This window comes from Chlamydotis macqueenii, chromosome 9 (genome assembly GCF_036417535.1).
Source record: "Chlamydotis macqueenii isolate bChlMac1 chromosome 9, bChlMac1.mat, whole genome shotgun sequence".
In the NCBI taxonomy this organism is placed as follows: domain Eukaryota; kingdom Metazoa; phylum Chordata; class Aves; order Otidiformes; family Otididae; genus Chlamydotis; species Chlamydotis macqueenii.
The window spans coordinates 2,654,687-2,677,930 of record NC_141564.1 but is presented as its reverse complement, the minus strand read 5'-3'; the positions used below and the strand labels follow the sequence as shown (position 1 = coordinate 2,677,930).

At 43.3% G+C, this 23,244-nt stretch overlaps 1 protein-coding gene across 3 annotated transcripts in view; it reads right to left on the bottom strand.

Moving 5' to 3' along the window:
• Positions 1 to 1,887: 1,887 nt before the first annotated feature.
• FARSB (phenylalanyl-tRNA synthetase subunit beta) overlaps positions 1,888 to 23,244 on the bottom strand; it is a 35,094-nt gene continuing 13,737 nt past the window's right edge. Inside the window, exons 15-18 of one of the 3 annotated variants that reach the window (XR_015259350.1) lie at positions 22,006 to 22,123; positions 16,550 to 16,702; positions 13,658 to 14,527; positions 11,749 to 13,121 (exon numbers count right to left, since the gene is read on the bottom strand). Coding sequence is in view for 2 of the 3 variants with exons in the window: in XM_086754553.1 (XP_086610679.1) it covers positions 2,389 to 2,540; positions 16,550 to 16,702; positions 22,006 to 22,123 (423 nt within the window). In the remaining variant the exon portion in view is untranslated. Of the gene's footprint in view, positions 2,541 to 11,748; positions 14,528 to 16,549; positions 16,703 to 22,005; positions 22,124 to 23,244 lie in introns of those variants that run through there. The other 2 variants (XM_086754553.1, XM_086754554.1) reach the window with 2 other exon arrangements.

Sequence of the window (23,244 nt, the reverse complement as noted above, 5' to 3'; positions counted from 1 at the left end):
CCTGTTCCGTAATCACCTGCCAAATGGAGAATGATCTAAATTGCAAGCAAGCGCACTCGCAGCCGGATGGAAACGATCCCAAGCGTTGCCTTTATGTAAATGCTCACGGGCGACAGCGACCTGCGAGCGCGAAGACCCGTGGCTGGGAGCTGCGGCCAGGCTGTCTCGGGGTTCTGCTCTTTGGAACAAGGACAAACCCAGGAGTCGGCCCTCGTGTCCGGCTGAAATGAACCCAGGCAACGCATAAGAACGGGCTCTAAGCTCGCTGTCAGCACAGCTCCAGCCCTTCGTGCTCGTGCTCAGGGCTGGGAAAGACGACGGCCTGCAATAAAGATGCTGGACCTGGAGGAAGTGCCCCGCTCGTCAGGATTCACAGCGAATCCCGAGCACAGCGCTACAGCAAAGCTTGAATTTCGGAGCGACAGCAGCCTCTGGAAGGCTGCCGGCACCGCGTCTCGCCATGAGAGGGGTCGGTGGCTCTGAAGAGGCTTTTTAAACTTTCCTCTCCATTCCCTTTCTCTGCTTTTAGCTTCCCCAGGAGCTGATGTCCCGCTTGCAGAGACGTTTGCTAACGACACGCGGGCAAACGGTACGGAAAAGGAGCAGCGATCCCTAAAAGCCTCGCAACGCATACCACTGCAGTCAAGCCCTTAGGCTCAGCCTAATCCAGTTTTTAGGCTCAAAGGATAGTAAATTCACAGCAGAATTGAGACACCCAAAGAATCAGAAAATCTTGCGTGGAGAAATGTATTCAGCGCACGCAAAAACGCCTGCGCTCTGCTGAAAGGCGGATCTGCCGTGTTGGCGTCCCAATCCCCGTGCGTGACGCACCGCTGAACGGGGGGTTTAACGCTTCCCACCTGCGGCACAGAGCGCTCCCTACCCCGCAGGCTTGCTCGCTTACGGTCGTGTAGGCACAGCGGAGAGAGACATCCCGCAAACGCCAGGCCGGCCGAGCCCCTGGCAGCCTCTAAAACGTGAGCTGCAGTTTTCTCGCTCTCCGCAGGCGCCGGAGTCAGTCGTGCAACGTATGGCAAGAGCTGCGTTCTCCTTCTGCGTCGGTCACGCAGAGATAATTACCGTCTACACTTCCATCGGAGGGGAACTGAAGGGTTTCCAGATGGGCAACTGTAGTGCATTTTCCGAACTGGATTAACACTTGCACCAGAAAGCCTCACCTGTTGCCCTCCCACCTGTTCAGAGTACCGACAGGGTACTGGCGCGGGCCCAGCGACGGGGGACTGGGCAGACATCGCTCTTCCGATGCGCTGCTCGCTGTAGCACCCTTCTCCACCATCACCCTGGGACGGTCCCCTCCTGGGACCAGAGGATAGGCCTAGCTGGCTCTCGCAACGGAAACAAGCGGCGGCGTGCTGGCCTAATGCAAAATACTCGCTGTGACGAGGGCCGAATCGCGCGTTGCCGTGCTGGATGCAGGTTCTCAGTTTCCCCGACGGCAGAGGCACGACGACAGGAAGCCGAGAGGAAAACCCTGACCTGCGAGAGGTTTTCATGTATCGTCACGGCGAGACGGCAAGAAAAGTAAAAACTGCCCAAAAGCCACGTGGTCCCTGCGGTGAAATTCCAGAAAGCACTGGCGGAGCGACACGAGTGCGGGGACCACGCTAACCTCTGCAGACAGATGTGCCAGCCTCGCTCGGAGAAGGGCTTTGATATTTTTCAGCTCCTCGTGCAAAAGACACTGGCCAATGCTCTTAAATGCATTTCCCCAATTTGGTTTGGAGCTTCAAAAACCACTCGGCTTACATCAACCGTGAAAAAATTAATTCCACCCCCTCCCCTGTCTGAATTTCGAATGATAAAGGACCAACAGTTACGTCTGGGGTCGGGAAGCAGATATTACACACATCTCCCTCACAAAACAGCTCTGGTTTTCATGAAACAAGTTTATTTTCCTCCTCCAGCCATTGACGAGCACATGACAACCATACAAAATAAAAGCTCAGCTCCTTCGTTCTGCTCACATTCACTCAACATTTGCTCTAATCAATTATCTTATTTCATGCAATCAGAAAAGAATGAGATTCCTGTTACGCAGCCATAATCAGTTACAGTACGAAGCTGTGTCTGTGGAACAGCTCTGATTTTTGAGAACTAATCATGTGCTCTGCCCTTGCATTTCTCTCGGAGAACGCTGGGCTTCGACCCAACTCGCTTCTTCCCCCGCCCTTGAAAAACACCGAGGGCACGGGCAAGCCCAAAATGCCACGTTCTTACCCTGCAGAAGCTGGCCAAATTGCACCGTAAGGAACATATTTACCCAGGGAGCCAGGCTCTGTGTTTTTCTAGTTTACTGGAATAGAAAAGCGTAAGCGGAGGGCACGGCACGTGCCAGCGGATGGCTGGAGGAGGAGAAACGTCCCGTCGTCACACGAAGGGCTCGATGTTGATCTCTAGGGCAGAGCATGGCATGGTGAGCTCAAACTTGGTGATCACGTCGGGGTGTAGGACGCCGAGTTTCCCAATGCTTTGACCTCTGGCGAAGATCTCGGCACAGCGGCCAGGAAAGAAAGCAGAGCCTGTCAAGAAAGCGAGAGAAAAATCAATGTTTCTCTGGGCCAAAGAAGTCAACAGGCATTTAACACGGAGAACAAAGCTCTCAGTATGAAATTCTCCTCTGTGCTGAGATGCTAAGAAGGGGCTCTCGCTTTCTTCCATTGACAGTAATGACTGATAGGGGATGAGGAAACAGAGTTAAAAGTAAAATGTGAAGCCCAAAGCGTAGGCGTTTCTCACCCTCCAGTTGTTTTGACCGAGTTCCTCCTGTGACAGAAATCAGCATGGAGAAGCGAAGTCAGAGGGACGCCGACACGAAGAACCTTTACAGGCTTTAGGCTGTTTCCTACCTGCCCCTTTCCCACCTTACCCATGTAAGGACATCAAGCTTCTGTCATCGAAGGGGTAAGTGGGCACGTCACGCTTGATTACATGTCCCCTAATTAGAAATAACCTACTTTCCTCGTCTGGAGAAGAGATTTCAAGCAGTTTCATATCGGCTGTGAGGCTGTGGAACAATGAAGGACCCAAAGGGAGTTATCTGTGCGCGGCGGCTACGTCAGCAAGATGTTGGAACTTGCCTGCAGCAGCTACGCTTGCATTTTTGGGGTCTCTGTCCTGAGGCCAGCGGCATTTTGACCCGATAGCCCTTCAAAAGACAAAAGCTCTCTGCTTGCTCCAACTGCACCTTAAAATTCAGGATCAGGCGTTTGCAAGTAGCCGTTTAATAAAGGGCCAGATTAACCTCAGCCCGCAGGAACGCTGTCATGACACTGATCACCAGTGGCCAAGCCCAGAGATGCGTTCCGTGCTCGCTCCCCAATGGAAACAGTTGGTTTCAGAGGTGCCTCCCGTGAGATCTGCAGTCATAACTTGCGGCTACAAGAACAAGAACAGCAATTTGGGCTTCTTCTTGTCCGCAAGTGCAAATTAATTTAAATCCGGGCCTCAATTTTGGCTGCCTTGTGAAATCTGACGGCAGCAGGCAATGATCACGGCACCATTACTGTTTGAAAAAACCATTCAGAACCAGTATCTTATAAACCATCCGGTTCCAGTCTCAGCTACAAGCGCAAACCGGTGACTTAGGCTGGACGTAGCGAAGTGGAATTGTCCGGGCGCTGACACGTGGCTGGAGCCAAACAGACGCTTGCCCCTGCCAAGCGCCGCTGGTCAAAACGAGCGTTAAAACAAAACTCGATGGGAGAAATTTAGAAAAGAAACAAGTGCCACGCATCCGGATCACTCTGCAGACTGGGAGGGAAAACACAACCTAAAAATAAAGCGGCGAGGGCCCTCCTCGCTGTGGAGAAAGCCGGCATTGTGTCACGGGTGCGAGCAGCACAGTAACGTCCATTTAGAAACTTGACCGTAAGCTTGAACTGGCACAAAAGCAAGAACCCAGCAGAAGTTGATCATGTTGGCTATAAAATTTGGGGAAGAAGAGCGTTGACAATACAGCGAGTTAAAAGCTCTGAGCCTGGCTTGTCTGTTTTTCTAAGCCGCCTTGTGTGCAGCCTTGGGAAAGTTCCTTTATCTCCTTGCACATCAAGACCCAGTGATATCATGAGACAGAACTGGTTTGAAACTTGGTTTGGACAGCTGGATGGGGTCTAAAATAACACCGCGCCCTGTCAGCCTATGAGGGCAGCTTCCAAGATCTGCGCTGCTTCCTGGTGTGTGGAACAATTTCATGTCTCCAGGCGCACGCAATGCTCTGTTCTCTGGGCATCAGCTGTTGCCGCTCCCCCAGCCAGAAGTCGGGCAGAATCATAGAATCACAGAATGGTTTGGGTTGGAAGGGACCTTCAAAGGCCATCCAGTCCAACCCCCCTGCAATGAAGGTGGAAAAGTGGTGGGCGTCCTGAAGCCTTTCCTGACCCTCACATCCACCACCACTCATCTTCTCTAGAAGGTCAACGTCAGTAAAGTTCCTTTGTGTTTAACCAAATGATGTGCATTTGTGACAAATTTTGAAAACTGATGGCAACTCATTACATTATATTGGAAACGGCTTAATGATTATGGCGTGAAGCGAAGTGTTACGTTAGCTGGAATCTTAACACCAATAAAATTCATCCCTTCCCACCACGAGCTTACAGCACAGCTTCCCATTGCAAAGGAACGGAATCGGTGAATCCCCACTGCTGCAAGGGAGGGAGGGTGGTGGCTTCTCCACCTGGAGAGGGGAGCGGAGCGGGACAAGCTGATGATCTGGCTGAAGCCTTTGCCGTGGAACCATGCATTTGACCTGGACAGGCTGGAGAGGTGGGCCCGTGCCAACCTCATGAAGTTCAGCCAGGCCAAGTGCAAGGTCCTGCACCTGGGTCATGGCAATCCCAGGCACAGAGCAGCCCTGAGGAGGACTTGGCAGTGCTGGTGGACGAGAAGCTCAACATGAGCCGGCAATGCGCCCTTGCAGCCCAGAAGGCCAACCGCATCCTGGGTTGCATCAAGAGAAGTGTGGCCAGCAGGTCGAGGGAGGGGATTCTGCCCCTCTGCTCTGCCCTGGTGTGGAAAGACGGGGAGAAACTTTTCAGCAGGCCCTGTTGTGACAGGACAAGGGGTGATGGTTTTAAAATAGAGGAAGAGAGATTCAGATTAGATATTAGGAATAAATTTTTACACTGAGGGTGGTGGGACACTGGCCCAGGTTTCCCAGAGAGGTGGTGGATGCCCCATCCCTGGAAATGTTCCAGGCCAGGTTGGCCGGGGCTGTGAGCAACCTGATCTGGTTGGCGATGTCCCTGCTCCTTGCAGGGGGGTTGGACTGGATGGGCTTTGAAGGTCCCTTCCCACCCTAACCATTCCGTAAGTCTATGATTCTATCGTGCTAACCGGCTGCGCTACTGAATGCTTCCAAGTGTATTCCTGCCTGCCAAAAGGGCCTCCAGACCCCATCCCACAGATGGGGCATCTGAGGGCTTCCTCACCTTGGTGACTCTCCCTTCGACCACCCACGCGTGGTACGGGATGGAAGCTGGCTCAGGCCTGAGACCGGGCGTTGTTGGGCCACGTATCTCTTCCAGGGCACCAGAATTTGGAGTAAATGTAAATTTTAGATTAAAAAAATGCAGCTATTGAAAGGGGAGCACATTAAAAAAAGGGAAAACTCGGAAGAAAGATGCAAAAATCTGAGCGGAAAGGAGGGGGGAAAAGAAAACCCAGCATTTTGCAGCTGGGGGGAGTGCTTTGGCCAGGGGACCAGCCCCCACTAGAAAAGGAGCCATGGGCTGGAGGAGCCTCACTGTGCTGAGGACGAGCGGTGGGTTGTGTGGCTGATCCACAGAACTGGCCAGCAAACCTGAGGACATGCCAAAAGAACCAGGAAACAAAGGTAAACGATATTTTTTAACCTAATTTGCATGTTTCTTGTGTTATGGAGTAAATAGCAATGGTGTTTCAGACTTGTAGCAAAGCTTGTGTTACAGACTGGGGCATCACGTCAACTTGGAAAATATAAAACTTCAGAGTGAGAGTCGATGTTGTAGGAAAGATGTGTGGTTGCGAAGAGCGTGGTCTTGCTGGAGAAGGCTTTTGCTGGTCAGTAGTCACCCCAATGCACCCGGAGGCACTGTTATCAGTTAGGAGGGGACTGCTCTTGTAGTCTGGTTGGCTGTGTCACCGAGACTGTAGCCAAATTTAATTTAAAAATGTCAATTTGCTGTACCATCCACTTCGAGGATGATAATTTATCCCTCTCGATACTGTTTGCTCCGCGCGCAAACAGTACTTCGTTAACCTCACCTTGACATCTAGCCAGCGATCGAATTGTCCTCGCCGAGCGAGACCTACACAATGCCTGAGGAAGCCAGAAGGTCTAGCAGTGGAAATCCACCTCTTAATACGTCTACGCTATAACTGGTAGTTAGGAGAAGGGGTGGGGTGAAACACAATACGTGTTCCTAAAGAAGATGTGCCGAAGCTCGCCACGTCTTACGCTGACAGGCTACACGCCGGGAAAAGACAAAAGCTACTTCTTGTGGCTGCAAGGAAGAATTTAATTTCCAATGTTCAGTGATGTAGAAATAACACCTTTAATTAAAGCTTCTGTAGCACGTCTTCAAGATGTGTAATTGCCTCTCTGCAGTCAGGCTCTAGGACCACTTTGGTTGCTCTGGGGTAATTCTTTGGCCGATAATCCAATCGAGCGTGTCGTCTTGAGCACATTTTCTGGCTAATTGCCCCTCAAAGAGCTCGGAGCTCCCCGCGCTCTTTGTTGTCAAACACCTTGCACAGTTGCTTTTCTCTGCCTTGCTCTCCCTCCTTTTCAAAGAGAAACAGATGCCCTAAGCCTTCAAACCCACCGTCCCTGTAATTGGAAGGAAGATCGGAAGCTGAAGCTTAAGAAGGTAATGGAGCAGAGCTCATCTGGCCTCTGAAGTCTTTCATCTCCGTTCCCCATCCCCTCAGTCGCTCCAGCTGCCCTCTCGCTACCTCCTCCTGACTCACCTGGGCTGCACTGGATGGAATTTAGTTTTGTGAGGCGAGGGGTTGTTTTTCTCCTTAGGATCAGGTTCTTCACATTTCTGACTAATTCCTTCTTTTGGTGGATGCTCTCAAATGCGAAGTTACAGGACCTGTCAGTATTTTCTTCCCCGTGCAGTCAGGCTCCCAGAACCTTAGAGCAATGCAGTAGCAACCTCGAAATCCCATCTTGTCATGGGATGATAGGCCTTCAGCTAATTTAGAAATCATACACATTGTCTTGCATGATTTTTGGAACATATCAAGAGACCAGTTGCTCTCTTCAGTTGCACACTGTCAGCAATTCTTCCCCCGTATACTTTCATGTCCAGAAAAAAAAACCCCGTATTTTGGGATCAGTGGGATGTTTAACTTGAGTTTCCTGGTTTGTAACTCATGACCAAAGCTGGGCCAGAACCACCTCCGCTCCCCAGATCGCACCGGACTGTAATGACACCTCGGGAAATTCAAATCCGTACGATCAAATTTAAGGTGTGTTAGACAAATTTCCTGCTCCCCCTCCAAAGAAAGGGATTAACACTTGAAAAGTTGGCAGAAGAAATATCTGTATGATATGAATGAATACATTATCTGTCTAAAGAACCAAATATTTCATATTCACATCTTTCATTCTGATTTCTTCCTACGTTTTTTCAAAAGCTGCCACGTACAGGCAAAGCAAAAGAGGGCAGAGGGACAATCAATTATTTACCTGCGCTGCTACACTGACTGGCTAAAAATAGGGTTGGGTATTAGAGTCCTTGTGCAGACGGTGAGGCTAGGGAGTATGGAGAATCGCCCAGAAATTTGCAGTGGCCAGTCAATTAATCATCTCCTTGAGTCAATTAATCATCTCCTTGTGTTACAACTAAGTCAATGGGTGCATTTTTATTAACTTGTATTTGTCTGTCTCGCAAGAACCCTCACATACAACTCTACAACAGAGTATGTTCTCTTCTGTATTTGGCTGTATTTAAGACTATTTGGGGATCAAGGATATTGTTTTACAAATGGAAACTTACTGTAAACAATGTGGAAATAATCGTGAGGCTGCTTGGGTCTGGAGCAAGAGCGTGCTGCGGCCACGAACTGGGGACTGGTGTAGCTTGCTCTCGAGGCAAATGAAGGGAAGAGGTTGCTGAGACCAAGCAACGCAGCCTTTTAGGCTCGGTTTATTTTTCATTCTTGCTGCAGAGCGCCCCAGGAGCTTTCACAGAAAACGTTCGGTGTCACTGGATGTCAGGATGTGGGTTGAGAATGTAATGGGTTTGGAGCTCCTCTTCATTCTGCTGTGTTACTGTGAGGGTTACAGCAGTGTCAGGCACTTAGGATTTTGGGGTAAAATCACGGCTTTTCCTAATGGAAGGTGAGATCTGGGGGGATGCTGAGGCAAGCAGACATTTTGGGTCACCCGTCTGGGTAACAGGATTTCAGTGCTGGAGTACCAGGGTGGCTGCTTAAATAACGCCTACAGAAAAACTTCAGTAGGAAACCTAGAAATAAATCCACCAAATTCTGTGTCTTTTTTCTAGGAATCAGTATCTGCGTCTAAAGCTCAATAAATTGCAGTGGTGAGAAACAGCAACTCTAGGCTGAGTTTAGCTGCACTGTAGAGATTTACCATGACATAGCTAATCTTTACTTTTAGGCCAGTTTTATCTGATTTATCCAGATTTATCTGAAACGTTGTATTTTGTCCTGTCTGAAAGTCAAACTTAAGCTGATATTGTGCCACAGCTATTTATAAAGCTAAGGAATTCCTAATCCCAGTTGAAGTGTTCTTTTTTTAAGTTGTCTTGCTATTTCACTTAAGTTAGAGAACACAAAGCTTTGAATATTAAAAAAACTTAATTTCTTTCTGTTCCATCAATGTTTTTATCCCTCTTTAAATATCTAAAGGAATAATTCATCCTTGCAAACACCAGAATCTGTCAGGAACCAGGAAATACACGCTGTATTTTCTATAGTAGGGGACATAAGGTACTCTATGCAAGCACAGTGAGGCAGCAGATTTTGGCTTTTAGGCTTTGCTTCCATCAAAGCGTTGGAGAATAACAAGAGCCAGCACTAAGTCTACTTCAGCCTGTCGTATTTAGTTTGTGTGTTGTTTATTCGCTTCGTGTCCTCCCCTGTCTGTCACTTGCTGAGATAAATAACAGCCACCTGACGTGACGCTACCGCATTTCGCACCTTTTAGAAAAGGACTTGACAAACTGGCATGGAAAAATACGTAATTAAACGATGAATCTCGCAGGCGCTGGAGCTATTAATCACTTAGCTTCAGCAGCTGAGATTTCTGATGCAAACCCAAGCGCCTCAGCCCCCAGGAACAGAAATGCTTGAACTGGCCCAGTATGAGCCAGCTCAGGGCCAGAAGTGATACCATCTCTACACCAAATGTTTTGCTTCTGGACCTGAACAAGGAGGGTCTGTGCTCAGCGCACGTACTGGGTTGAGACTGCGCTAGCTCAGTGTTTCTTTGCTACCTACCACCTCCTGTTTTGCAACTGGACCTGCGCCCTGACCCTCACCGCTGGGATCGCTGCCCCCGCTCACAGAGAAAGGAGATGGGAATTTGCTGCTATTTCTGCTACTGGCTTGGATGGACCGTCTCTCTTCTAGAGAAGGCTTTGCAACAGTGAAAATATAGTTAATGATTAAGAAAAATAACTTTCTATTTCAAAATGTAAGAAGACAGAAAAAAATGAAATGACCTGGGACAACTTACACTGTATAATACAAAATTAGATGTTTGAAACACTTGATGCAAGGAAGATTTTTACCTGTGAGAGTTCTGATGATGTATGATTAAAAAAGGCGGTTGGAGGAGAGAAAAAAAAGAATTAAACTCTGAAGAGGTCTTCCCAGTCAAAGAACAGCAGGAGAGCAAAGACTTAACATCAGGGAGAAGAAACAAATACCGTGAGGTCAGAAACACAGATGCCGATGTTTTAGGTGGCTCTGGGAGACAAAACCTGGTAGAAAAGTCTGTCAGGAGAAATGGCGCTACGTCTTGGAGCATCCCTAGTCTGCCAGAATAAAATGAGGTGGGGAGAAAAGAGTAATCTTTATTTGTTAGTACTTGCAAAAAGAGGAAGACAAGAGAAGACAGCTTGTGTCTCTTTACAAGTCGACTTGGCTCTCCTCCCCAGAATATTTTTGCAGTTACCACAGGTTTTTCCTCCTAGTACCATACTGCAGGAAACGTACTTTAAAATTAGTCAGTTCAAAGGAGTTTCTCTTCTGAAATAATACTCTGAATTTGAGAAACAAGTATTTTCTGTGTTTTCTTATTGAACTTAAACATTTCATACGTAGGGAAAAACCAAGTCAAACATAACTTGGTGCTGAAAGTTTAAAAGATGCAGAAGTCTAAGTCTGTCAAACCTCTTATTATCCTGTGCAGGGCCAAAATAATGTATTCTTCCTCTACCTGATATATAATTTTATTAACCAAATGAGTGTAAGCAACTTGCCTGGTCCCCTTGCCAGGTACTTCCTTGGGTCTTACAATGGTTACGACCAAATTTGAGGCATTGGCGCTGCTGTAGGGAGATACTTGCTCAGACACAAACAAACTTGGCCTAAGTTTGTAGGGATTTAGCTCCTATAAATCTGAAGCCCTGTATTCACAGGAAAGAAATAAAGAACAGAGATAAGACAATTAAAGGGATGTTAAGTGAGCAGCCACACCCTTTTTATTAGAGAACTTAATTTCATTTTGAGTTATTAGAACTGTAGTTCTCCATATAACTAAGCTCCCTCGATGCTGCAGGGAAAATTGTTCAAGAGAAAAGGATGAGACATTAATTAGGAATTCATTAGATCTCAAAGTAGTGCCCAAGAAGTAGAGATAAACATCAAATTTTGCAAAATTACTTATAATTAAGCCATTGTGATGACCAGTGCTGGAACTCCTGCACCCCTTGCAGAATTAGGGTAATACATTTAAAAGTACTGAAATCAGTCAGACCGAAAAAAAAAAAAAACCAAACAAAACTGTCCGTGCCTCTCAGCGGTGTTAATTCATGGAGCTGACTGTGGGGAGCAGGGGAAACGAAACAGAAAAATAGGAGCAGAAGATCTTCCAAGAACAATTTATGTGGTAAGTGAGTAGTACAGGGAAGATTTTTGGCTAAAATCCTATTCATATTTAGTGCTGGAGTGAAAGTGGCCAAGAATCAGAAAAGCTACTTATAGATAAAAATCACAGAAATTGCACTTCATAAAATGTGATTAGTAACCCTGGCTGAAAATTGATGAAGGAAACTGAATAAATTGGGAAAGATTTATGACTGGCAGCAATAAAGACACCATTAGAAAGATTTTTAAGAATATTAGAAACAAATTTTAGGTAGAGGATACTTTGATCTGCTAAAAGGACTGGCTGAACTTTTTATGTGAGACAGAAATGTGTTAGTTTTTAACAATTTTTTTTTTTTTCTTCTGGGGAAAAAATTCTTGAATATAACCAGGTCTCTTTCAATCCCCTGAAAAAAGAGGAATATGTTTGGTTACATCTATGGGGACTAGGAGGTTTCTGAGGTGCCAGGAGTCTCGGGCACCAGAATTATGGTGCAGGTCTCAGAAAATATCCTGCCTGCTGCTGTTAACTTCCAGTACTGATACTGGGAATTCTGTAGTAACAGAAAAAGTGTTTGTGTGGTGTCAGTATTCCAAGGTGGGTGATCCAGATTGATCCTGGGTGAGAAAAAAAAATTATCTGGGAGTTGGAAAACGTGAAATTCAGAGGAATTCAATACAGTCAATGGCCAGTTGATGTGTTTTTATTGGAAACACTTGTCAAATAAATCTGATTATAGCCTTTCAAATCACAAGTTGGGTAGATAAATCCAATTACAAGGATGCAATAGCACCTATAAAATATCTATTTTTGAGCGCCAATTAAATGGATTAAGAATTGACCTGTATCTTCTAGAATGTCATAAATTATATTTGGAGGCTTCATAAAAAAATTGGCACGTTTCCTTTAGTGATCTGTGAGTAAACAGCCAATTATTGACATTCATGAGCAAGGAACGGCTGCCAAGACAGGCAGCTGAGAGGCCAAGATTGCCATTAAAAGCTACAGTTCCTTAAAATAAAAGAGATATTAATATTAATATTAAACCCATCACCAGAGATAGATGCTGGGGTTCAGGTCTGTACGTGTGACTCAGAATTAGTCCCAGACTTCCCTCCTCTTGCCTGGTGAACTGAGGTTAACTTTAAGAGAAGATTTAGACTGCGGTTTGTTGTCTAATTATTATTAGAAAAGCAAATGTTTATTGATGCTCTTAGTTATGGAGATAACTATTACACCTCTAATTTCACAGCTAAGCCTTACTAAATGAGAAGCTATTACTGTGATTTACTGTGGAATTAAAATTTTCTACACTTTGCCACACCTTTCATTTAATTAAAATAAGGGCAATAAAAAGAAGGGAGTGCAAGATCTGTTTCTTTTTTTTTTTTTTTTTTTGAAAGACAACTGTCAGTTACTGAATGAAGCAAGAGTTAGCATGCATTTATTAAGCACGCATTTATGCTGAACGCGAACAGGCTGACTTTTCAGCTTCACTAAGCTGTTGATTACCCTAAAAGAATGAACGGCATGAAGGTTTAGTTAAAAACCCCAACAAGAATCCAGGAGTTAGCTAAAACTCACAAGAATCGATAATGTACAAAGAAGTAGCTCCTGTCATGAGTTCGCACTGCTTGGGGATTGCCTGGCGAATTGCTTCATTTCCATAAAAAATGAATATTGTTTTCCCTTTTCAAGCAGTTTGTGCCCAGTTAATGTCCGTTTGTGAAGCACAGACTCAAAATACACTGCAAAATTAGGGTTTCTGCCCTTAAATAAGGGACAGTCACTCTAAAAGCTGTAACGTGAGCGAGGATAATTACACCTTACACTTCACACCGCTCCTTTGAAGGATACAGAACCCCCTGTCAGTGCTCACTAAGCCCTTTTTTAGTCTTTTTAACCTAATAAGACTTTACTACAGATGCAAATCCCATGATTAACGTCACCTCCTGTCATTGTGGTCCTGAGTTCTGGAAGAAAATGGTCATCTAGAAGCATGAGATGACCAAAATGTTGCAGAAGACATACCCATTCCTCCCGAGATTAGAACCTGAAATTAAGAATACCTTCCAATATAATTGTCAGAACGCCTCCAGCTTTCAATTCTAGGGAACTGAAACCAATGCCAGTGAACTGAAAAATAACTTTATAAAATAAAATTACCTGGCAATATATGACCAAATTAGTGGGCTGTTTCCACCCTTTTTTTTTTTTTTTTTTTTTACCTCCTAATCATATACATCCATATATATCTTTAAATTTTCTTAATGGTATGAAACTGGCTAAAATCAAGAGTTTTATGCAAAAAAAATTTCATATGGAGCATATACAAATGTGAGGACTGAGGCAATAATTGTACTGTTTTCAATCTACATTTGATTAGGGATGCCTATGCTATAAAACAAAAAAAAAGAAAAATGCTTTTCTAGCCCAGTACTTGTAGGATTTACTGATGTAACAAAAAATCCATTCTGTGTTTTTTGAAATAATGGGTAGCATTTCAGAGTTTTATCTTTAAAACCTTATAATTTTGTGTATTTAGTGGTAATAAGGAAAAAAATAGGTTCCATTAGTAACTTTAAGAACCTGAGTGCCAGATGTATGTCGAAATCCTTGAATCCAGTTGCTCCCGGCCCTCTCTTCCTTAAGGCTGCTCCAAACAGCTCTTCTCCCTTTATTACCTGGCTCAGATTACACCAAAATGCAGTGTAAAGGCCAGGGGAACATCACAATTTCACCCACATTTTCTAGCATCTGTACTTTTTTCCACAGGTGTTGCTATAAAGGCAAAAAGGCTCTGACCTTAGGGTCAAATCCCAGGGCACCGAGGTGTTGGTGGAACAGAAGGAACTTCAATAACCGCGATTTGCACATATGGACAGAGGACTGGAGCGCAGGCATTTCATTTTTCAAAGTGAATTTGGAAAAGGGGCAAATATGTGCCCAGTACATCTCTCTAATCTTTGTTGCTCATTTAAAACACTATTTTTTTATTTTCCGCTGTATTGTTTTCCAGTAATCACTGGAACTATTTTAATGAGTTACACAAGGAATAATGAAAAAAAAAAAACAAAAAACCCAAAACCAAACCCTGGACTAAAATCCTACCTTTAAACTGTCTTGCTTACTAAGCTCAAATTCTGCTTAAGGTCCCCTAGAGAAAAAGTATCTGGAATCTTTCTACACCAGAGTCAGAGGGTAAACCCATTTTTCACTGTACAAATCTGAATTTGGCACAGGCAATAAAAAAAAAGCATAAAGATGCATTGAAAAATCTGTGCCATGTGTAACGCCCTGACTTAAAACTTCTGAAGGAACTGGCAGCGTTCTCCTGAATTATGTAATTATCTGAAGATGTTACAGGATTTTTTTTTTTTTCACTCTGCAACTGACCTTACTCCATCATCTGCTGAGATTTTTCTCTCACGCATTTAATTGACAGATGGTGAAGCAAGTCTAGAGAAAAGAAAAAAAACAAAACTAACCCAAACACAATCCCCCAAACTGCTTTGACTTCCACCCATCTTTGCAGTCAAGGTCTTTTTGAGTAAGTTGCTGCAGTGACGCTGCATTTGCTGTGGCGCTAGAGTATCAGCCACCTGCACCGTCACCAAGGTTAAATTCCAATGTCAGGAGAACTGCAAGGCATCTACGCGCCATCCCTGGAGAGTTTTGGAATCGCTGGCAAAACAAAGTTGTACGCTTTTTTTTTTTTTGTCTATAGCAAAAGCCACAAACTGCTTGGAATATTGCATACGAAGAGGCACAATCCATCCTTTACACTGAACGCACCGGGGAGTCATCTCGTGGGAATGCAAGGATTTGGAATGGGCATCAGGAATACTGAACAGCACTAAGATCTAGAAATAATCTCTTCACTGTGTTGGGATTACTTTTTGAGAAGTTTTTTTCCAGTTTCTGGAAGGCAGCCATACATCACTGAAATGCTACGGTACGGAATATAAACCACCTGAAATATTTTCAGTACTAAAGCAAACTCTTGATATGTCTATTCAAAAGCAAGCTGCAGAAGAGTACTGAAAAGAAATCTAACAGTTTGGTTTGACTACAATGACAACTGAGTACCCAACTCCTAGAGATTCTTCTAACCTCCCCCCTTCCAATAAGAAGCTTTGCTATTACCTGTTCTGTGCTTGGTAAAATTAGAAGTAGTAGTACAATTGTTTCAATATTCCTCTGGTCGACCTGAGAATCCTGTTAACAATATTCTGATAAACCCTTTGTAAGTCTGCCTGAACAATACTGAGGAAAACAGTCATGCTTTTGACAAAGGAATATGACACAAATGTGCATTACAGAGCTAGAAGACCACTTAGTTGAAGTGTTGAGTCCGGTATCTTGGCAGCGTGCTGCAAAACGGGGAGACATCTAAAAATGTTTCATTGAAGTTCTATGAATAGGCCAGCTTGGTCAGGCTGTCAGGGACTCGCAGGACGCGCAGAACGGAGGCACTTCTTCACGCTGAGTCAATTTGAGTCAGCGTCTTGTACCTCTGAACGTCAATGTGTGATGTTCAAGTACAGAATCACAGAACGGTTTGGGTGGGAAGGGACCTTCAAAGCCCACGCAGTCCAACCCCCCTGCAAGGAGCAGGGACGTCTCCAACCAGATCAGGTTGCTCAGAGCCCCGGCCGACCCGGCCTTGGATGCTTCCAGGGACAGGGCATAGCTGCTATCCCTGCAGTCTTGTTTTTCTACACTGTATTTACTACGCGGTTATTTTAGGTAGCAGAATAGATTAGCTGCTGATGCTTGCTCTTGTGCATCTACCTACGCTCTCTCAATGAAGTAATGGGGTCAGCCCGCTTGCTTTCTCTCTGACACGCACACGCACAGAGGAGACTCTGCACTTTAGGATGTTATTTTTAATTCATGTGCAGCGTGCCTGGTATGGAGAAGGAAGAGGGCTGTTATACAACTACTTGTCTAAGCAGCAGGCTTAGTCTTAAAGACAGCAAGTCTTTGAATAAAAGACATATAAGGTTTATAAGGTGTATAAATAAAAGGTACATACGAATAGAAGCTATAGATAAAGCTATAAATTAAAATATCAGGTGTGAGTTGTGTTTTCCAGGCACTGTTAGCTAAAGGGAATGCAGTGGGTACCTGGCATGTTCATCAATTCAATTAATTTCTACTGTCCTTGAAATGAGTGGATTAACTCTTTGTAAACAGTCCAGGAAGTTCATGGCACGTGCTTTACTATAAATAAATCTCCTTAAAAAGCTGTCAGCTCGCAATTTATATAAAACTACTCAGACCAGCTCACGGAAAGCCAGCAATCCCATTTTACAACCAGTGAATGCAGTTAATGCCTTTTCATTCGTACCACAGTACGACGGTGTATATAACAATCATTGTTAGGGCCTGCTGCTGAGAACCAAACATTCACCTCAGACTGCAGGGGACCACCTGAGCTCCAGAACAGCCTCTGGGCTGCGGCTTTGTCTTCCTTACCTTCAGTTGCCTTGATGGTGTACCCCTTCTCTTCGTCTGGTGGTACTTCCAGAAGCTGCATGACCCTGTCCAGCAAACCGTGGATAATCTCAAACCCTGGGCTCTTGTTGTAATAAATGGCGCAGAAATGCCTGTAGTTCCTTGCACCTACATCTGAAAAAGGAGGAAACAATTAGGTTATCTGGGAAGTTTTACCACACTTTTAACTTGGGCTTTTCTTCTGCTGTACTGTGAGGTGCTTGTGGCTGCAAGGAGAAATAAGTCTTTAAAATGGCTTCTCTGACACACCCGTCATACGATTTGAGGAAATAATGGGATTTCTTGTTTCCAAATCACAACTGATGCTTTTCATGATCATCTCGGACATCCCCGAAACCAAGTGACTATGAAAAACGTGCTACGTTTCACTAACTCCAGACTGTGATATCAGTGTCTCCCGCTTTGGACAGTTCCTTAAGTCAAAACCCTGCCTTCTCCCTGCTGTAAGTTTTCCTACTTTATTCATTTTATCAAAATACTTTTTCCTTTTTTTTTAACTTTCAAAATGAGCATGTAGTAGTATGTTGTTAGTGCAATATACGCTCTAGGACTACTGTGGCCTGCTTCAAAGCTTTACTCATTCGTAATACTGACATATAGTGCAATAAGTTACGGACAGATTTTTCATGGACAGATTTCTTCCCTTTCTGGAGAGTCTGCTGGCATCTGTAGTCTCCTAGTTGCTCAAGTCTACATGGGCATTCTCATCTTTCTCATCCACTTAGGGGTGATTAGATAGAGGGAGGAAATTTATTTACTGAGAGCAATTCCATTCCTTTTAAAAAATAAAAATCCTTCTGATCTATAAATACTTGTAAAGTTTGAGGGGAAGGAGGGAATAAGAACTTCTTCAGCAGTGAAGGAATGAAGAATGAATGAGTAAAAAGAGCAAGTTTATCTGGTTAAGATAGGGCAGCACCCCGTGACATAAAATTGCATGTGTGGGGCTTTCATATTTCTTTGCAGAAATTACCCAAAAGAATTCACCCTGGCATCTACCAGATTTCATGTGCCTTTATGTTCTTCACACAGTCAACTTGTCTTCACTCTGAGCATGCCAGGACCTCTCGCATGAAACATCTTGACTGAACTTAAGTTTTCCCAGAAAAAAAGGCACCGTACTACACACAGCTCACAGAAAAGAGCGCAGTTACAGATCCCTGTAGTTAGTGACTTCACGAGAGTTGCAGCTGCATCTGCGGTCTGAGTTGTATTTCCATGCCGTTCTGGATGTAAGGATCAGAACCGAGCACCTTAGCCCTCGAGAGACTCTTCTCTTCTACATGTTTGCTGCTGCATTCAATACAAGAAAATCAACATCAAGAGGAGCCAAGCTCAAAGCAAGAATAGGAGTGGGTCTTTAGCTAAAGACAGGTTACTGGGCTAAACGAGCCTTTGGCCTGACCCACCACAGCCAATCTTTGTGCATGATGTACAGTGAGTTTAAAGCAAACAAACTCCAGTACTCAGTGAGTGTTCCTTGAACTCTGAATACCCACCACATTAAAAAAAATCTCCATTTTCTTAAAATTCAATTTACCTCTTGTTTATTTGCTCCAACAAACCATTTAGTAAGAAAAAAAAAAAATCCATCAAAAACTAACCAGGAAAACACTTCCCAAGTGGCTGGGAAGTGCAAACACAGGAGCAAGAGCATACAGAAAAGATGAAAACACAGCCTTTTTGAGCCAAAAGTGACTCAAAACTTCTAGGGCAGCAGCTTTGCTGTACAGCTGTTAGTTCTCTCAACAGTCGCTGAAAGCTGAACTTACTGTGGCAGTAAGTCTGCGTTTAGTCACTCAGGATCTTTTTCCTGACGTTATACTAATTTGCAGTGTTAAATAATGCTGGAGAATCCAATCCCAGAGTTGAAAGTGGCAACGCAGAAAAGTAAGGGCTATAGAGAAAATATCAGTAAGTGCAACATCTGGTTTCTGGGCTGAGCACGCTGTGTTCAGTCCCATCACATGTAGTCTGTTTCCCAGCTCTACTAAGATACCCATCAGTGATACAGCCTTAAATGGTGCATAATTTATTTTCATGCTGTACTGAGCCACAGAAAAGAAAAAAATGTTTTTCCCTTCCCTAAGACAGCATGTTCTTTGGGCCAGGCATTCAGTAGAATGATTGCTTTTTTTTTTCTTTTTTTCCGTGAGCCGTTCTGCTAGCAGAATTTGTGACAACTATCTGAATTTTAATTTCGTTATTATTCAAATAGTCAATAGTGTCTTCAGATCAGAAGACATCAGAAATAAAAATATACAAGAATGTTTATACCTCGTGTTTTCAGCAGTAGAAATCCTTGGGAAAGGAAAGGATGCATTTTCAAGCACACAAAAAAAAAGCCGTGTTATAAAACTTACTCCTTCACAGAGCTGTACTACAACACAAGAAGTTCATTCACTACAGGCAACAGGAAGAAAAAAAGAACGTATTAGGAACTGTAGGCAAAAGCTGGCGGATGTTAGAAATGCTTCAGTTCTTTCTAACTCACTTAAGAGATCTCTTGTGTCATGCCATGAAACATTTCTAGTTTTTTCAATGAGCCTGCCAAGTATGTCAACCTAAATTATATATATCTATATTTCTGAGACTTCAAAGCACTTCCCGGGGGTGCTGCTGAAAAACAATCCGAGGGATGGGCAGCTGGTTAGGAATACGGGAGCCAAAAGAGTGCGGGGGAAGAGAAAGCGGTGTTGTACGCTGCCCCCTTCCAAATTAGAGATGCTTCAGAAAAATGACTTGGGTGATCTGAAAGGTGGCACCTGCTCGTTTAAACTCAGCCTCACAAAAATCCCTAACTGTTTTCTGTGTGTATCTAATGTTTCCAGACTGTTTGGGAAAATGCTTCAAAATATGGCAGCAGCTGTACTCACAAATGATGCAAATTGCGTTAGAGCTGGCCAGATTCTCCAAGATCACTAGTTAGAGGTGATTTTCTAACGGATTAATTTATTTCGCTGTGGTAAGGACAAGAAAGGGCATTCTCTGTGGGGACTGGTGGTGTAAAGTGATGATTTATATCCTGAACTGGCGTAACTATCCTGCCAGGAGTGACTATCTAGTGTTGCAAGCTAACAGCACAAATGCCGCATAACATATTCAGAACCAGCACGTTTCCTCCTGCCTTGAGAAGAAACATTTCTGCGCAGATTTGGTTCCATTTAGCTCTATTAAATGGGGCACACGTTTTGCTAATTTAGTACGTCAAACCCTTCTGCCAGATATGTCCGCAGAGAAATACGTTGGGTTCACCTTGGTGAGCAGGATTTCTGTGTAAAGAAGGTATTTTATTAAAAACCAGTGTGTTTGAAAGAGCTAGGTTCATTCACACAGGAATGACTACAAGATGCCATTTCAAATGCAGTTAATGTCAGTACTCTTTTGACCCATGCTTTTTAAATTCTTAATTGGAAATCCTGCATGCCAAAATCATGAAATAATAAAATTAAATTACTCAGTCTGATGACATAAGCCTTGGAAAGGAAATCTCATTCCATATGTGAGAGGACAACCCCACATATTTTAGTGTTTCCAGTTATTTCTTTCTCCCCTCCCCTTTCCGACTGTTTATTAGGCAAGATTAATTTTGGAAGTAGATTTGGGAAAGACAGTAGTTGTTTTTAATGCTGTGTTTAGGATAAAACATGAGAGGGCTGCCCAAGAGCACAGGGTACAAAGCTGCTGCCTCAGAAGTCTTTCTCTTCCATCTGTTGCAACGATTCTCATCAAAATGAAGTACACTACAAAAATCTGTCTTTATAAAACTGCTACGCAGCCATCCACATAAATGAAAGCTTTCAAGAGCTACAATTAACACACAGGAAATAAAAGTAACAATTTAACTTGCAAATTTCATAACGCCCTCCTTAGACGGAGGTAAATAGCCCCCACTCTTGGTTCTGAGGAATGCTGATGTTATTCTGCCATCTGCACTAAGTTTTTGAGTCCTAGCGAACTGCATGCCCAACAAGGAATGAGCTGCACCACCAAACTGTCTGCATTTAATAAAAAAAAGTCTACATGGTTTGCTAAAACGGCTTATTTTGCTTGGCAAGGCTTTCTTTTCTTTTAAGAAAAATGTGATCTACAAATTAAATTCATCACCAAAGCAATTTAGTTGCCATTTTGTTTATGCCTTATATAAACCTTTGTTTTGCAGATCCCAGATATCTTAAACACAGCCACTACAGTCTGAAACCAGATAACGAAACAACAGTTTCTGCTGCTGAATTTCAAGTAATGTCAGCCTCTTTCACTGAGAGGGAAAACTTCAGGGCTGTAACTCGGTGTACGTGCACTTCCTCACTGAAGCTGAAGCTTGTGCACTCCTTTTCCCTTAATATACCATGGAGAAATAAAAGAATTGGTAAATTTGAGAGACATTTTTAACATTTAAAACCCCATTTTTACAGTTCATTTTACTTTGATACATTTTTCCAGATAACAGGAGGGATTTCACTTGAAGCTTTTGAAAAGTGAACGAGCTGCTTGGGCTGTTTCACGTAAAACAATTAAGGTTACAGAACAATTCAAAGGCAGCCACGCTTTCTTAGCACAGTTGGATGAAGTGGAAAGATAAGGAAAATATTTTTATAGATGAGAGAGGAAATTTTATACTGTTCAGCTTTTTATTTATGTATAAATTTTTATACACAGACTTGCTCTGTTCTTTACCCTGTATCTGTGCTACAAATCTAATTCTTCATATTGGTTGTCAGTTTTCCAGAAGATAATTTTGGAGAACAAATTAAAGATGCTGGAAAAATGGAAAAAGGAATAATGTTGAGACATGCTGACTCCAAAATTTTCCTCTGAATTACAGCTCTCCAGAATAAAATCAGTCTGCAAGTACAGCCTGCTGTTGCCAGGCTGGAGACGTAACTGCTTTTCAGCGGGCACAGCACTGCACATCTTTGAGACCGCAGCAGTTAAATGGCTTCTAGCACTGCAATAGCAGCCTGCCTTCGATATTTACTACTTTCCAAGGTTTGTGCCACTTAAAAACATTTCTCTTATGAGTTACAGCCCTGATAAGATTACAAAGGAGCACTAGATTAAGAGCAAGTAAAAATGGGTCCACCAACATCAGCAATTTAGAGCAGGTTCTTTTTTTTGGTGCAAAATTGTCTTGCATTTATCTTACTTATCAATATTCTTGACAGATTTTAAGGGATATTTAGATTTCTAAAACTATTTACAAGATACCCACTTGCACTTCTGAGAATTGTATCTCTAGCCACTCTAAAATCTAGCCTGTTATGCCAATTGTTTAACTCTTGCACGTAAATAAAAAACCAGAATGTAGTATGTAGTGATTATTATATTTTTAAAGAAATACAAATTTACTTACTATTACCATTTAGTACGTAAACATATATTTCCATTATCAAGGGTTCTGAGGAACCTTCTCTTACCTGTATTAGGATCTTTTACTACAATGTCAGAAATCTCAAAGAGTTTGAGAGGCAAGGGCAGTTTTCGGTTGGCAGCAATGGTTTTCAGTAGCCCAGGAAGGAGGGTTGTACGTGCCACCTGCAGGACGAACAGGGATGCTGCAAGTGAAATGCTTCCCAAAACAGCTAAACTTCGTTTTCTTCATGTTTTGTTTTACTGATCTGTAACAAAAGTACCCAGGTGCAAATGCTGAACTTATCTCTTGTGTTTAAGCATCTTTGCATCGGCTGCTTGACTGCAGGTAAAAAGTTACCATATGCTCAGCCACAGCTACTTCTTATCATTGGTGACGCAGCACTTCTGTCTATTTATCCTGCTTTTCCTAAGGAATGAAGAGTTCCAGCTGCACAGTCAGCTGGAAGAGGGTCGCTGGCAGCATCCTGCCCTTGTCTTGCTGGCAGAGGACAGGGGGTGGGGAAAAAGCCATCCTGAGAATCCCATGACAGCATCTAAAGCTGCAGGTTTATCGTGCATTACAAAGAGCAGGGTCCTAAAAATTCCGATCCCGAATCTCAGAGCAGCAGAAGACTGTTTTTAGTATAAGAAATGAGATCTAGAAAGGTATTTTAGATATTCAGAGAAGTCAGGCTTACTGAAGAAGATCTTGAGGAAAAAAAACCCCAGAAATCACAAAAAATTAATGCCCACAGACCGCTGAAACTTTTCTAAACCTTTCTAAAGAGTGTTTACCTTTGTGTTTCTTAGGTTAGAAACCAAAAAAGCTTTTAAATTTACCTTCCCTGTAAATGTTTTTAAAAAAACACTCTCTACAAGAAATACAAAAACTATAAGTACACTTTTAGGTATTTTCAGAATTGTTGAGGGTACTATACTTGAGCTCTCACTGTCTGCTCTAGCAAAGAATAAATGATCTAGAAATGGGTATTATAAAACTTGAAGAGCAGTATAGAATTTTTTTTTTTTAAAAGGAGGAGTGATAATGGTTAATAATTTTTAAAAAAAACATTTCCTATGCAGAGCTCAGGAAGTTTAGAGTATTGCCAGGTCTAGTAGTTCCATTTACATTCAGTGGCTTTTCTGCATGCGAGAGCCGATCAGTCATCTGGGATTCTCTGTAATGAGACAGCTCAATTTTGCCACATGCTGTCACACAGAGCATGGTATTTTACCTTACTGAAAAGCTAATCGTTATTTCACACCACATAAGGTATTTCTTAGTGAAGGAGTAACAGAAAATG